Consider the following 17,124-nt stretch of genomic DNA (forward strand, 5'->3'; position numbering starts at 1 on the left):
ACCCCTGATCTCGGGTGTTGATTATTCCTGCCATTAATAAATGTTACTAATTTATATGGAATTTAGGAGGATTATTGCAGTTCAGTGTAATCCTTTTCACTGAAATCTTAAAACCCCTGTGGTCAAGATATTCCAAAACATACGAAGGTGTATAGCTTTAGTTCCCACTGCCTTAAGCAAGCTCAAAACATTCTCAAAGATCCATCTCATCCTGGGAACCCTGTAGTGGCAAGAAAATTCCTGTAGATGGCAGTAGTAGCAGCAAACTGCACTACAGTTCCTAAATGGGCCTCTTCCCCTTATCTCACTCTCAGGCTGGTGAATCCCGAACTAATAATTATATAACCTTGTACTTATCAACCAGATGTTACAGAGTGGTCACGAGCAGGCATATGATTCCACCTTCTAAGATCATTAGATTTCTCAAGGATTGGTTAAAAGTTTCACCAATACTGCATCTTTTCTCCAAATGTAACCAATCCAAATGCTGTATCTATGTTGCCTTTGCCTTCTTGTGAAAAACCCTATAAAAGGAATAAATACTATGTAGGTAGTCAGACATCTTGGCACTCTGCACCGTGACTGGTTTTTGATCACCACAGAACCCTTTTTTTGAACTATTACCATCTGGCAGACAGTACAGAATAATAAAAACAAGGATAAATAGGCTGAAAAACAGCTTCTATCCCAGGGCAGTAACTTGAATTCTGCTGTACAGTGCAGTGTTGGTGTAGTGTCAGGGATTTTCAGGTCAATGTGTGAAGGATGTGTGTTTGTGTTTATTTTCATGGTCATGGTCATGATGTGCACTGAAGATGGTGTTTGATTTTGTTGTACGAGGTGCAATGACAATGAAAGTAAACTAAATTAAACTACTTACATTTATATGGATATTACTATTAAGTTAGTATTCTGGTGAGAATAAAGCAATGGGTACATAAAAGTTTTTAAAATCTCATCTAAAAGGAAATAATGTCATTAGTACGGGAGCATTTTATTTGACAGTATCCAGTACTTTCCCCATATATCTATTATTTATATAAGTTCCTTGTAAAAATGATCAACTAGGTAACATTTGATATTAATTTTTTATTTCAAGTATAACAAACTGATACAACTGATGCAGAATATTGCACACAATATAGCTGTAAATATCAAACAGTTATTTCATAGTTTTCTTCACAACATTGGCCATACAGTGATAGACAGAACACAAAATGATATCCTCTTTCAAAATAAGTTATTCACAATATTGATGAAATTTTAAATATAGCAGCAAAAAAAGCTGTTAGGGTTCTTTCAGTGTAAATCGTTTTAAAATTATACAGTGACAATACCATAAAACAAATGATTTTAAAAAGTCTGTTTGCTATCCTAATTCTAGGATTTTTAGTGATCTTCCTTGTCTTTTCCTTTCTTTTCTTTTTCATCCTGTAATGCAGTGCCAAGTTTTTTTATGAGAACTGACAAAACTTTATCCAGGGGATCCATGACTCCACGTTGAAGCCACTTGGGAATAGTGGTTCTTGCATGATGGAAACCAAGCTTCTGAAGAATATAATCCACACCAACAGGATCAATCTTTCTTCCAGTCCAAGAGATTAACCTATAAATTAAAACACTCTATCACTTTCAATAAGCAAGAATAAATTTTCTACAGTTCTACATATGTTAATAGCCATAGGTTCTACAGGATAAGGGTAAGTATATAGGTCTTGCATCTTCCTGAATCTTTCCAGGTCCTGCCTTTTCTTTCCTGTCCTAGGCCATCCCTAATTATGTCCTAGCCCAAGATGCCCCCACCCCACCCCAGGCCTGTTTGTCCCACTAGTCTTCCTGCCACTACCCAATAGTTGGTATTTTTCTCTGCTCTCTCCTCTTCTGTTCCTTCCCCTTTACGCAGAAGTTGGTTTTATACTGTGCACGAAACAAAACATCAAAAACTTGTTTCAGTTCTGGTACAGATCAACCATGGTTGGCAATGGTTGGCAACCCCTAATTTCTAGCTATTTATACAACCTTTTCTGGTTTTTATTTGTATATGTCAAGAAGCACTCTTCCTTGAATTGTTCTTTTTTAACTGTGTAGAGATTGCACCCTTTAATTCCATTTGCCAGTACTGTATCTAAGGACAAAAGTATGAATACAAATGAACTATAGGATTATTTAAAATTTTGCTGATTTGAAAAGTATGGTTGTACCAATTTAATAAATAACACTGCTGCTTTTTTCTTAAATATTGTTCCTTAGCTTGAGTTTTCTAAAGATACCAGCTTGCCTCTTATATAGTTCTAAGACATAAACTTTGTAGTAGTACTGAACTTTATAAAATTGGAAAGGAGGGGAGAGAAACATAAATCAAATGAACGAATAGTGTAAAGGTTTTTCTATTGTAATTCTCTTGTCATTTTAAGGCATAGGTGTCCAATCTTTTGGCTTGCCTGGGCCCGCACTGTGTTAAGATGAATTGTAAAATATAAAATATAATTAATGTATATAGATCATATAATGTTAAAAGTGTATGGTCCTGCAGTGTATGGTCCAGAGCCACATGCGGTCTGTTTTAAGGGGGAGGAGAACATTGATGGTTGCACTTAGCGGCTTTAGGTCTTTGGGTTTGAAAGTTTAAATGCTAGAAGACAAGTCATGTGTCTTACAATGTCACTATACCTTTTTACTTTTTCCATAAAAATGTGATACAGCATAAAAAATTATGATAGGTATAGAAAGGTAATTTTTGCTATTCTGGTTAAGAAAATGCATTTGGTTATTCCCACAGAATTATGGCACTCTAAGCAACCTTGAATCATTTCTCATCCCAATTTGTTTCACATGATAGATATTTGCAAAAATAAAACATTGCCTTTAACCTCTAAAGAGAGAATATAAATATACATTCAAAACTAAATAAACAAAAGTGGCAAAATGCCACCACAGTTAATGTTAATTACTAATATATAAAATATACATTATATAAATAATATTAAATAATAATACTAATAGTTAATGTTCAGTGATATATATTAAAAAATTGTATTAATATAGAAACAAATTTATTATTCATAGTATAAATTTTCTTTTCTATGCATTTTTGTAACTAGTTTCTAGCTGTGTGTAAAACTGTAGCCATTACAGTTGCCTACAGTTAGAATTAGAATTGTCATTTAGAAATTTCTAAATGACAATTCACTGTTTAGTAATAAGTAGTGGAATAATTGTCTGAAAATCAGATTGATTATTGAAAAGAAGTGCTAATTACCTCAATGTGGGCTCCAAATGCCAGGTATTACAGATAAATTCTCTCCAATCCACAGTTGTGTAAGTAACACTTTCTTCCAATTCTTTTTCAGTAGTTGTCTCATCAAGTACACTGATGGGGCTTTTTTGTCCTGGCCGACTAAACAAAGCACGAGGTGGAAAGACTGCTAGAAAAAGAACAGAAATGTTTTGTTTTAGGCTATAATCTTCATTTTGAAGATGAGTATAAAATATGTCAGATTATAACTATTCCAGAAATAAGAATTTAAGATTTGTAGTTTGTTTAATATAATAAAATTATACTGATTGTTCAGAAAAAACTGTTAACTTGCATACTATGATATAACTATTATAATTGTACATACTATTGATACTAAAAGTATGAATGATATGGTGATATTGACAATAACCACGATAAAATATGTGAAGTAAAACAAAGCCAAAAATTATCAGCTAATCAAGCCATTTGGTTTATATTGTCACTTTCTCATAACTTTCATAACTTAAGAAATTCATTGGTGCCATAAATTAATACTTACATACCATGTTAAAATCCAGAGTTATTAATGTAATGTTGTATTTGGAAAGATTTCAAAATAAAAAATGAATTTTCTTCAAGTGAATAGTTCTATTTCAAAAAAATTAATATGTGCATAGTTCTCAAGTTACAACCACTTGTTTAGCGACCATTCAAAGTTACGATGGCATTGAATAAGAGGGACTGATGATTGGTCTCAAAGGTGTAGCTGTTGTAGCATCTCCACAGTTGTGATTGTGAACCAGGTGCTCGGTCTTAGCTCATGATTATGATGCCACCGTGAACCAGTTATGTGATTGTGATTTTCAATGTATCCTCCCAGCTTTCTACAAGCAAAGTCAATGGGGAAGCCAGCAGGAAATTGGAAGCCACTTCTCCTGCTTTTTCAGCCACCTGCATTCTACATTGCCCTCCCATAGTATCTTGCAGCACCTGTCCATACTCCAGAATACCTGTCCGCAGCACCCGCAACCTCCTGGTATGCTTACCTTGGTCTCCCTCCCCCTCTTGCTTAATGACCTGCACAATCCTGGGGTTCTGACAACAACCAGGACTGCAGGATTGCTATCACTAAGAATACAGTCACAACTGGCTTAATGACCAGATAGTTTAGCAAAGAAATTGTGGCCGCAATTACTATTGTAACCTATGATTACCTATATAAAAATTGCATATCAAAAGCTATAAGAAAGTGAACTCTAAAATGCCACTACTAGATCTGTGTGAATAACACAGCTTTAACAATAGTAAAGATGCATTCTGTGAAGCTGTAAACTAACACAAGTACTTAAAGTTCCAGTCAGTTGCTTTAAAGCCCTCCATAAGCCTTCTATGCATGTATGCCCATATGAAGCCAGCTTCATCAGACAGACAGCAAAGCGCTGTACCACACTGAATGATTTCCATATTATTTCTGAAGCATACCTTTATCAGGTATTTGTGACACAATTTTTTTTTCCAGAAAACTTCAATTATTTTTGAACAGATATACTTTATATTGTATACTATATCCATGTAGGTCAAAACAACATGATTTTAGCCCATGATAAAATTCCATACTTGTAAAGGAAAACATTCAATTTTACACTATATAACAAGATAATGTAAAAAGTGCATTTTTAAAACTTAAGAACTGAGTAGCAAAGAGAGTTTGTGGATCTAAAACACAATTAATCCCTGCTACAATTAAATTAACAATACTGCTACAAATTCACAATAGCTTTCAATGGAACATCAATTGGAAGTGTATTTAGTTATAGCACTGATGTTTTGAATCTGACAAAACTTCATTAGTTATAATCCCTTCCAGAAGATTGATATTCAATATGCCAGACCCCCTCCCCAAAAAAAGAAATAAAATCAACTTACTACTAACAAACTTCTGATTAATTACTATACAAGTTGTAAGAGCACATAACATAAACCCACAGGATTAGTGTTAATTCATTTACATACCTTTTTCCTTTTCTTTAAGATAAGCAGAAACTAAGTCATGCAGGAACATTATTAATTCTGCATCCATAGTTACACATATGTGATCTGTGAATTCTGTTACTACACTGCATTCTACCTTTGGCTTGGCACTGGCATCTGTAACGAAATTCCATAAATAATTAAAAGAAACTGGTAATTACACAAATAAATATCCTGAATAAAACATTTTAATGAAAAAGTTTTAAAATGCAAGATAGGGAAAAGTGCTAATTGTATGTATTGTATTGATTTTTTTTCAGCATAAATTTGAAATAAAATTCCTCGGAATACTTTTGTGCTTAAGGCCTTATATTGTCTCTGCTGATGCACAATTCCTTTGTACATGCAACATGCATTCGTTTAAAAGAGTTCTAAAATGAAGCCCTCCTGAAGTGTGCACAATCAATATATTTGTTTTAAAGCACTTGCTATCAAATAATTTCTTCCAGATTTTTTGGGCATATCAACCATAATAAAAACCATTTTATAGTCACAGCTGGAAAATCAGCTATCAACTATGGTATCCATCAATTTGTTCTACTTTGTTTTCATATTTTATATTTAAACTATTACACAATAATGGCCGTGCTACATGCAACTGAATTTAGTGGAACATTCTCTAAAAATTTTACTTGATTCTATTTCAATTCTCATTTAATAGTGATATTAGGTATGGAGTCACAATTGTCATGTTTATCTGTTTTTTTTTTAATTTTTTAAATTATGTATGCTGTAATTCCATTTACACAAAATACAGATAAAAGTTCATCATATTCATTTTTAGAAAAAGAACAGGCTACCATGTATTAAAGGTTCCTGAGGTTGTTGAACATGAATGGATTTGAAATCCAGCTGCATCCTTGGTAATGCAAATATTGTTTCAGTCTCATGATTGTAACTAGAGCCACCTCTGAAACCACTTAGCAAGCTGGAACTTTTCACTGTTGTAGTATGCTCTGGGTTGTTTGCATCAACATTTCTGAGAAGGTTTAACTCTGGAAATAAAATAGCAAACATTTTTTTTTTTGAGATAACACATTTAAAAAATTATGAGGTAATTATTAATAATATTTCTGTATATGGAAATTAGACGTTACCAAAATTTGTATTTCTACACAGAATTAATTTTAAGACATGCAGATGTTGCACATCATTTTAGATATGACAACACTCTTAGATATTTGTGTGAATGGGTGTATTTGTGCATGGGGGGAAATGAATAAAATTTAGGTATGTAAGTCACACTGTGAATCTTTAAGAGAATGGAAACTGACAACCTTTATAATATATGGGGATAAAAAAGTGGGACACCCCCACCACCCCCATTTCATTGTGCTTGCCATTTTTTATATTCAACTTATAAAGATTTTATTGTAATTTCTTTAATTCTTATGAGTGGCACAGAGTCATTGAGAGTCAGGTAGCGTATAAGTTCACTACATTATTACTGTTATTATTATGATTCATTACATAGATAAACTGGATTTGGCATTTTTTGTTCACCCACTGAGTTCTTCCTAAGAATTAGGAAGATGGATAGGCAGATGCTATTTGTTGATGTTAATATTATTTTTATACATATCTTTAAAGTTGAGCGCATCCTATTAATATACAATTGTTTCAAGATTTAAACTAAGAATTAGGAATTTAAGTTAGTTTAAATTAGGATTTAAACTAAGAAAATTATGAATATTTGGGCATCTTTCCATCACATGCCACTCTTTCATACTATTAATTGGAACTGTTGTAAATTTATGCCAGTTTCCCAAATAAAGAGAAATGTATTTGTTCCTACCTTCATTTCGTGTAGCGGTAACATAATTGAACCATTCCTTTACACTTGCAACTCCATGTGGTGGATTTTCATGACGTCTCCTTGTTATTTTAGTAATTGTTGCCATGGGACTTTGTAGGGCACCACATGGTTTTGTTACCATAGTATTGTGACCCAAATGGAAGTCTAGTGTTTGCACAACATATGTAGAATGTTCACTGGATCCTAGGAAAGGTTAAACATAGCAATTTTTTAAAAAAATTATTGAGTATTTTCTGAAGTCATCACTTCAATAGTCTGCCATTGTATGCACAGTCTCCATATAGTGAAATAAATCTAAGACCGAAATGTCCCCTGTGAGAACAGTAGCCTTTACGATCATTTATATGACCTCAGTAAATCTCTTGATACCTTGGCAAACTCTCATTTTAATACCCATAGAGAATTTTATTAAATCTAATATGTAGGTTACAACAAAAATTAAAATGATATTCAGCCAGTGTTTAGTCTTTGTTATTTAAGTATTGGTTACAATATGGGAAAAGATCAAACAAAAGGCATAAGAATGCCTGAATACCTTCTTGCCATATTTTCTGTGCTTCGGTCCAAAATGCAATATTAGGTTCTTCAAGATGAAACAGAGCCCACGATTTTGAACGAAAATTAGGTCCATGGAAACATGCCAATGTCATGTGATTTCCATGCAAACTCATAGAGCCTCCAAACTTTCCATCTTCTGGTAAGGGAAACTGAAATAAGGATATGTGGCACCCTGACATCACTTTTAAAACTCCAGGCCAGTGGCGATGATGTGCTGCATCTAGAACTAGAAAACGGAGCACACAGACATACATAGACGAGGATAGTGACATTATGATTAACTTTAGCGATTCAAAAAAATTCTCCTAAAAATCATGAGTCTTAACTACAAATTTCATTAATAATTTTTCATTAATTTCATGAAATTTTTATTTTTTCTAGACATCAGTGCTTGTGCTTAGCAGAGGGATGAACAAACAATTGTTCTTATTTTCATCTGTATAGTAACCAGGTTTTAAAACTGTTATAGAATCACTGGTAGATCACTGACTTATGACCATTTATTTAACAACCTTTCAAAGTTACAATGGCATTGAAAAAAGTAACTTATAACTGATTCTTGCACTTATGACAGTTGTAGTATCCCCATGGTCACATGATCAAAATCCAACCATTTGGCAACAAGCATGTAATTACAATGATTGCAGTGTCCCAGGGTCACATAATCACCATTTATATGGTGGAGGGGCTTCTGACAAAGTCAATGTTGGAAGCCAGGTTTGCTTAATGTCCCGATTTGCTTATGTCCCCTCTATATCTGCCCAATGACTGGTCGGTACCCTGCCTTGTGGGGGGGCAAGCAGCCCCAGAACTGCACAACTCTGGAGTTACTTGCTGTGCCTAATGAGACTTAGCCATCCCAGCAAGCACCAACAAGCGTTTGTTCACCCCAGCAGCCTTCTCTCCCAGTTTCCTGCATCAACCACTATTTATGTCCAGCCGCTGCAGTTGAAACAGAAGTATCTCGCTGCCTTATTTAGAAGCCTAAGTTCTACGGTGAATGTTTTCTACAGGTGGCTCCCCAGCCTGACTCAGTATCACTAGCAAGCATTCATTCGCCCAGCTGCCTTTTCTCCTCAGTCCCATGTGGGTCTCCAATGCAGCCCAAATTTGAAGACTGAGTTGTCTTTAGAAAGCTTCAACTTTCCAAATACGTTCATATTTTTTTTTGAACACCTCACTCTCTCTGTCTATTCTAAATATAGATTAGATCATATTTTTATTATAGTTCTCCTTTCTAGCCCATGTCTAAACTTATTTAATAGATTCTGGAAAAACACTGCAATGCTGCTAAAGAAGAAGATGCTAAAAATACAATTGATGCATGGAAACTAAGGTCATAATGAAAAAAATGTCGTATTCTCCTGCCATCATAGTATTTATTAGCAGCAGTCAAATGTAGTCTAGGCTCAGAAATTAGGAAGGCCAATATGTAATATTTTTGATAAAAGCTTCATGACATGAAATAAATTGGTTTCATACATACATTGCTGTGAACTTTTTCCTATATTATTGGCAACAGTTTTGGAAGGAAAGTACGGAACAGGTCCCCATGTGGACAGAGCTCGCTTGCTTGTATCAAATTGCTGAGTAAAGAATTCTTGGAGCTTCATTCCTATTTTGATGAGATCTGGTGTAGTTGATCTGGAAATCATGACTTGAAAAATATCCCATTTCAGATCACCATGGACAAATATCTCACTGTAATATAAAATTAATAATGTTTTCCATGAATTTATAATGCTTTATTAAGCTTTGAAGAGAGGATAGCTTATACAAAAACATTTAGTGACAATTTGATTAAAATGGTTTGAGATAATAAAAGTATATTATATACATTAGATCAAGCAAAAATCTTTACCTCTTATCAGTTATGCTGGAATCCAAAGTATTATAGAGATTAACTTTCCACTCATCCTGCAGCTTAAGGTCTGCATTACTGAAAATGCCCATTAGAATACTAGACCCCATGTAATCCACACGAGCTTCAGTAGAGCCCATGGTAATCTGAATTTTGTGACTTGGCTGCTGATTAGGATGTTCTGAAATATGAACTGAAAAACATTTATATTATCAGTTTAGTAGCAAAGGGAAACAACAAGATATTCTACTTTGGCTCTCTAACACTAGCATCCAATTAATATCAAAAGGCCTCCAAACTCTCTTTTTGTATTAGTTCACATAGACACACAAATGTTGAAAATGTTCAGAAAAAGCTTTCAACAATTAGTGGTTACTCAATTTAAACAAGTTTAAGTCTGAACTGGTGTGATGAGAGGTAACGAGTAAATACTAATTTTTCAATTAAAGCAAATAAAAATTAGCTCATGTCTTCATTATATTCACTACATAAAAAGAACTAATCATCAAAAAATATTTGCTAATTTTCAACTTACCCACCATCTCCAAGGCATTAACATCTATGGTACCGCCAACCACTCCACCTCTTGAATCCAAATGTGATCTTCCCAGTCCTACTGACATACTAATTTCGCGATCCCTGTTACTGCCGACAGATAAACGACCCTGGCTTTTCAAACCACTAGTCGTCCACCTAAAACATGCATAAAATATGGAGGAAAACATTGTTTACCGTATTTGTCCATTCACGTGCAAAAATGCAAATTGTGAAATAATAATAAGAAATGTATATGGTGATAAAGACACAATTCTTTCAATCTTATTTAGCAAAACAAGATGGGAACAAATTTTTAATGATAAAAATATTAATAGGCCATCTCTTTATTATCAGTGAATATAGTACCACTCTATAAAGCCTTAGTAAGACCACACCCAGAGTACTGAATCCAGTTTTGTTCACCACATTATAAAAATGATGTTGAGACTCTAGAAAAAGTACAGAGAAGAGCAACCAGGATGATTAGGGAAATGAAGACTAAAACATATGAAGAACGGTTACAGGAACTGGGCTTGGCTAATCTAGTAAAGAGAAGGACCAGGGGAGACATGATAGAGGTCTTCCAATATTTGAAGGGTTGCCACAGGGAGGAAGGGGTCAAGCTATTTTCTAAAGCACCTGTAGGCCAGACAAGGAATAATGGATGGAAACTGAACAAGGAGAGATTTAACCTGGAAATAAGGAGAAACGTTCTGACAGTGAGAACAATCAACCAGTGGAACAGCTTGCCCTAGGAAATTGTGGGAGCGCTATCACTTGAGACTTTCAAGAAGAGAGTGGATTGCCATTTGTCAGATGGTGTAGCGTCTCCCGCTTGGGCGGGGTGGACAAGATGACCTACAAGGTCCCTTCCAACTCTGATTATCTGTTATAGTAAGATAAGAACAAAGATGGAGCATGTAGCTACTTCTGCAGCTAATCAATGTCTTTGACAGCTGATTTTCAAGGAAGTCTCTGTTCAAAGTCCTCCAATTCTACATAACTTAATGTGAAATGAAAGTTGAAGCTTCCTGAATCAAAAGATTCTTCAAATATACCTGCATGTGCATGCACACACTTTTATATGTTTAAAAAAATTGTTTGGAATACACAGAAAAATCAAATGGTTAATTAAAAAGGTTTCCTTACGTGGTGTTTCCCATCACATTGCTCATATTCATTTGTACATTTAATTGTTTCAAGTTCATAGCAAATACAACCAGTGTTTCCCATGGTGTCACTTGCTGACCTCCAGCTTTATTTGATTTATTAAATGGAGTTGATGTTTTTGACAGCAGATCTGGAATTAAACGCAAAGCAAATATTGTAAATGTAATATTGCAAAGTATTACTGAAAAAAAATCAAATATTAATACCACTTTGTGGATTTTTTGGGAAAATACCTCAGAATAACCAAGTCCAAACAAGAACTCACATATTGATTGACTCTTAACTTCACCTCCATCTGTTTGCACACAGTAGTGTTCTACACGGTCAATTTAATCTAAGGAGAAGATTTTTACTTTATGAACTTTTGAGAACTTTTTTTTCCAGTGAATGACAATTTTAACGTGATAGTTGTCACAACTGAATGAGTTTTTAAACATCAGAGATTGCTAAATCGAAATGTTATCTAAATGTTTTCAACAATGATGCTCAGAAAATATTTGGTATACAAATGTGAACTCTGCATATTGCTAAAATTTCTGAAGTTTACCTTGCAACTCTAATAATTAAAAAAGCAAAGTTCTTTTTACAGCTGAATAATTATACTTTTGTTTAGCTGACAGAGAACAGAATAGAAAAACATTTGAGCAATTGAACTGAGACTACTGAAATTTCCTTTTCCAAATCTTCCAAGGTAAGTTTGATAAAATATAGTAAATATTTTTACTATTTTTTTCTTTCCAGAAACTATTGAAATTTTTTTTTAAACAAGTTTTATTGATTTTACAAACAAACAAACAAGACAAAACATCATCAAACATTAAAAACATAAAACCTCTTTCCATTGTAGATCCTTACAAGGCAGGTAACATATTGCTTTATATCACACTTATAATTTATCCCATTTCCATATAAACACGTAAATTCCCTTTACCAAATTCCACATTGTTTCTCTTTAATCATTATTCAATCATATTTCCTTTCTGATTTATCTGCTATCCAGTCATCAACTTTATATTTCCCTCTGGCTTGTTTATAATTATTCTCATCTAGTCTTCTTCCGAGATTTTATTATTTAATTCTTAATTAAACACACACAAATAAAACAGACATAAAAAACATAAAGCTTTCTTCTAGAAAGTAACTTGGCCCCAGATTACCTCTTTTTGTATGGACTCAGTTGTATTCACGCTTTTCTTATATACCATTACCCATCTTATTTACCATTCTATATCTATTATATAACTCCTCTCCACTTTTGCCTCATCTTAATTCTGTTTTATATATTTAATCTTGCTTTTTTTTAAAAAAATATTTTTATATCTTTTGTCCATTTCTCCATTTACATCTGTCTCATTTCCAATTTAAGAAAGAATAGTTTCCCCTGGAATCACTAATCGGAGTATGATGCCTTTCTATCATTCCCCTAAGTTAAAATTTAAAATAACACCTAAATCCCAATCAGATTCTGCTTAGTACATTCTACTATTTCAAAAAACCAATACTACAATAATAAATCCATAACAATCAACACATTAATCCATTAAACTCTATATTCAAACTAATATTTTAAACATTCCCTTTAGTATTTTATTAAAACTTATTATCATTCATTATTAAACCTTTTAAAGTTATACCTTGATATTTAGCCTTTTATTAGATCTTAAAAAGTTCTGGTTATCTACTTATAATACAAATACCACTATTACAATACTCATGTGTACTTTGCAGAATCCCCCCCTTTTTTTAAAAAAAACAACCCATTTATTACCCATTATCCCTGAAAAAAATTTCCTTATCTCCATCTTGTCTTATATCTTTGTAACTTTTTCCCCCCTTTTCCCTTTCCTTCTTAGCCCGTCTAAACTTTTTACCCCCTCCTCTCAAAACCTCTGCCTTCTTAATTTCCCCTTTCTGCATTCCTCTTTCCTTTTGCTTTCTAGCATTCTGTTGTTTTTGCATCTTCTTTTTCTCTTTCATAAATATTTTTTTATTTCTTAAGTCCTTCCTTTTCGCTCCTCTCTTTCTCCTTTCTTTCTTAGTCACACCATTTAGTTCATTAAAAATGGCTTCTTCTTCCTCGGTTTCTTCCAGCTGTTGTTTAATTTGCTGACACATAGCAAGCGCCATATCTAGGAAACAAAGGGCTTCTCCCATAACATCTTTGCCTTCTTTCTTTGTTTTTAAATATTGTTTTTTAGTTCATCAAGAGATAGAGCCATTTTAAAGTTTCTTCTTCTCTTTCTGTATCCTCTTCTTAAACCAATCAGTTATTTCAAGGCTTAAAACAGTTCCCAAAAGTCCCAAAGTCCCACAGTCATCAAACAGTCCAGGCAGAGTAGAAGCTTCTTCTTTTACAGTTTCTCTTCTAGGGGTGAAGTCAAATTAGGGAAAGAAAATTCTCTTTATCTTCAAGGCATCTCCTCCAGCAAAGTCTTAGAGTAAAAATTTGTTTTCCCAAGCCTCTCCTTCCCACTTATAACAAAGGAGTTTAGGTTTTACCTTCTACCAAAAGGCTGGTTTCCCTTGTCCATTTGTTAATTCCATAGGGGAGGGAGAGTAACTTCCCTTTTCATCACTTTTCTTCGCAGCTGAAAACATCAATCGGGAACAATAGCTTCCAAGTCATTACTTTCCCAGGTGTTAAATATATCCTTAAGGTCCCAGTTCGACCAAGAAAAAACTTTCTTTTTAAAAAAAAAAAGAAAACTCCTTCTCCCTCCTGCGCATTCTTTATCCAATTGCCGGCTTCTTTATGGTGGCCATAAAAAGTCCACCGCTGGAACCGTCTTGAGAAAAGGGGGTTATTGCCGGCTGGGGGTTGCGATGCCCCTCATCCCCGTCCGGATCCCCCCTCTCTTCAGCTGCCCCAACAGGGCAGCCTTAGCCTCCAAATCCATCAGGATCGGAGGCACCAAGGCGGCTAGCACAGCAGGAATCGCAGAGAAGGCGAATCCCTGCTGTCAGCAAAGCCGACAACCGGAAGTGTCTGAGAAACTATTGAAATTTTAAGCTCTGTTCTATCCTGTGTTGCCTGATTAAGTTTTCAGTTCTTCAGCAGACTTCCTCTATTTCAATTCTCCATACTATTCCAAGGTGTAGTATTCCTCAATCCTTAGAGATGAAATAAGAATGGGTTCTCCAGGCAGACAAGCACACTTGAATAGAAGCATTTTCACATATTTGCATCTTCCTTGTGTTACGTAAGTGTATGTTTAAAATGCATAAGGTACGTAAACTGAATTGTTGCATCAAATTAGTTCCCTCACTTTGTAAGACAATACAGGACAATGTTCAATCAATCAGAATAGAGGAGGTCTTGCAGGGGACCCTAAACCATTTCAAACAAGTGACTGTCCTGTCTCTTAAAAACCTGGCTCCATTGGTTAAATGTCCTCACTGTTAGGAACCTGCTCCTTAATTCCAGGTTGCTTCTCTCCTTGATTAGTTTCCCTCCATTGTTTCTTGTCCTGCCCTTTGATGCTTTGGAAAATAAACTGACCCCCCTCCTTCGTGGCAGCCTCTCAAATTCTGAAATATTGCTATCATGTCCCCCTACGCCTTCTTTTCTCTGGACTAGCCAAACCCAAATCCTGCAAATGTTGGCATTTAACCATCTTCGTATTTTGAGTAGAGCAATACACCTCTCAGCGCAATACACAAGTTTATGGAAAAGAAATTAGTATTTCTGTTTTGTTTGGAAAAAATATATATATAAAGCAGAGCAATTTGGGGGTACTACTATAAACTGCATCCTTTTAGGTTCAATGTCAGTATTCTAGTTATCATAATAATGTAGAATCAATCGCCTATATTACACAGTGGTGTGTTATTTAAAGTAATGAAATTAAGATTCTTTTCACCTTTCTGAGGGACTGAAGAATCTGATACACTTCTGGATCTTGAAACAGCAGGAGATTTTAGGTTATGAGACGCTGATCCACAGGCCATAGTGCTATTGGTACTGTGCTCATTGAAAACATTTGGTGACTGAGCCATGTGGGAAAATGAAGCAGACTGGCTTGGTTGCTCCCAGGTCCTACAATATGCTTTTCTTGATGATTCAGGCGACATGTGCTGGTTCATCCCTTCAACAGAATCTGGGGTCCCAGGACCTGATGCTACTAGGAACGCATATAACAAAATAAATGATTTGTTTAACTTGTTATTAATTCAACACAAATCTACCAAGATTATTACAATATGCCATTCTCCAATGTCACCTATTTATTTATTTAGAGACTAGGGAATTCTTTGTTTAAAAATAATCTAAAATCAGCTAGTTTAAGAGAACCAAGGTAGAGACATTCAAATAGCTTTTAAGTACGAACGTTTTTTTAATCCATTTGCTACCCAGCTTCTTATTTCATCATAGCATTTTTAACACAATATGGAAAAATAACATGTTTTTAACATCAACCTATCAATCAGTAAGACTGATTATTATGAAAAAAAATGTCTTCCACGTTCTTTTGGCTATTTACCTGGCATGTTTATTGTTTGATCACCTAGAAAGAGGCGTCTTGCAATACTCCTTCTGTACCATGCTCTTGGAAATGCTAGAATCTCGCTCAGTCTCCTCATGTCATATTTAAAAGAAGCAGATCCTATATCACAAACAGCTGTAAAAATATTACAAAAATATGTTTATATTTGACAATTTTTTTATTCATTTTTGTATCATCCATCATTCATAAATCAAAACCAAGTGCTTAACAGATCATAATGAAAATAGTCAAAATTGAGATAATTAATTTAATTTAGATTGTATCCTTTAGTATCCTTTACCATCAATCAAGCTGACTGGGCCTACTATAGTTCAATTCTGCACAACATAGAAAGGGTTTCCCACCCAGAAGCAAAGTTATCAATGTTCATTTATTTATTTGATTTGTAACCTGCTGCAATCAATTTGATACTTGATGGCTATTGTAGATTGCAAGTCTAGAGTATGTTTCATTTTTCTGAAGAAACTTGTCTATATAATTTTTAATCTCTAATCTCTAAATATATTTTTATCTCTTCTTTTTTAGCACTGTAGCACCAAACTCTAGGCTCATTACAGTAATAGTCATCTCAGAAATGTTTGCATTACTCCAATGTATTCAATATTGAAATGCCTTGCTATAAGAAGAGATGTCTTCCTCTTCCTCAGCAATTACTGGCACAATTTTATCATCTCGTTTTTTTAAACAAAAAAGATCAAGAGAAATAGAAATAGATGTTGAAAAATGACAATATATCAAAAGCTTGATTTAGTATTATGGTGTCAATGCTTGAAAGGCTTTATACAAATGTAAGTTCACAGTAGTATTAGTTTTGTTTGCAAGTTAAAAAAGTGATACCTTTCCACATACTTGAGGGAAGGAAGGGCAATATCAATTAAGCAGCTGTGGTATTCATATTTGATCAAATATTTCCTAGACATATCTACCTATTATTTTGGTTATGCAGGTAATCTTCATTTACTGGTGGTATTGTGGCTGGGAACACCATTGCTAAGTGTCATGATCATAAGGCACAATGTGATGTGATCACGCTGACTTACAATAGCAGCTCCAGCAGTCCAATGGTTGTTAGGCAAATCCTGTGCCTGCTGGTTGCCTGCAATTTGGCAGTTTGAATCTCACCAGGCTCAAGATTGAGTCAGCCTTCCATCCTTCCAAGGATGGTAAAATGAGGACCCAGGTTGTTGGGGGAAACAGGATGACTCTGTAAACCGCTTAGAGAGGGCTGTAAAACACTGTGAAGCGGTATATAAATCTAAGTGCTGTTGCTATCCAACAGTCATGTGATCACCATTTGTGACCTCCTGCCAGCTTTCCGGATGACTTTGTTCATTGGAAGCCAGCAGCGAAGTCACAAATGGTGATCATGTGACCAAGGGATGCTTTGATAGCATAATTATGAGCCAGT

At 34.6% G+C, this 17,124-nt stretch overlaps 1 protein-coding gene across 13 annotated transcripts in view; it reads right to left on the reverse strand.

The window, feature by feature from the left end:
• Positions 1–1,071: 1,071 nt before the first annotated feature.
• The window catches only part of BLTP1 (bridge-like lipid transfer protein family member 1), a 140,781-nt gene continuing 124,728 nt past the window's right edge, over positions 1,072–17,124 (reverse strand). For 11 of the 13 annotated variants that reach the window (XM_087936177.1, XM_087936180.1, XM_087936187.1 and 8 more), the window contains 12 exons: positions 15,693–15,830; positions 15,072–15,332; positions 11,191–11,341; positions 10,040–10,197; positions 9,505–9,697; positions 9,130–9,344; positions 7,621–7,869; positions 7,065–7,268; positions 6,070–6,264; positions 5,252–5,386; positions 3,260–3,425; positions 1,072–1,606 (listed from right to left, as the gene is read on the reverse strand). In XM_087936177.1, the coding sequence (XP_087792303.1) occupies positions 1,390–1,606; positions 3,260–3,425; positions 5,252–5,386; positions 6,070–6,264; positions 7,065–7,268; positions 7,621–7,869; positions 9,130–9,344; positions 9,505–9,697; positions 10,040–10,197; positions 11,191–11,341; positions 15,072–15,332; positions 15,693–15,830 (2,282 nt within the window). In that variant the 3' untranslated portion in view covers positions 1,072–1,389. The remainder of the gene's footprint in view (positions 1,607–3,259; positions 3,426–5,251; positions 5,387–6,069; positions 6,265–7,064; positions 7,269–7,620; positions 7,870–9,129; positions 9,345–9,504; positions 9,698–10,039; positions 10,198–11,190; positions 11,342–15,071; positions 15,333–15,692; positions 15,831–17,124) is intronic. The other 2 variants (XM_087936186.1, XM_087936179.1) reach the window with 1 other exon arrangement.

This window comes from Pseudonaja textilis, chromosome 6 (assembly GCF_049901715.1).
Source record: "Pseudonaja textilis isolate UNSWEBS1 chromosome 6, rPseTex1.2, whole genome shotgun sequence".
Taxonomy (NCBI): Eukaryota; Metazoa; Chordata; class Lepidosauria; order Squamata; family Elapidae; genus Pseudonaja; species Pseudonaja textilis.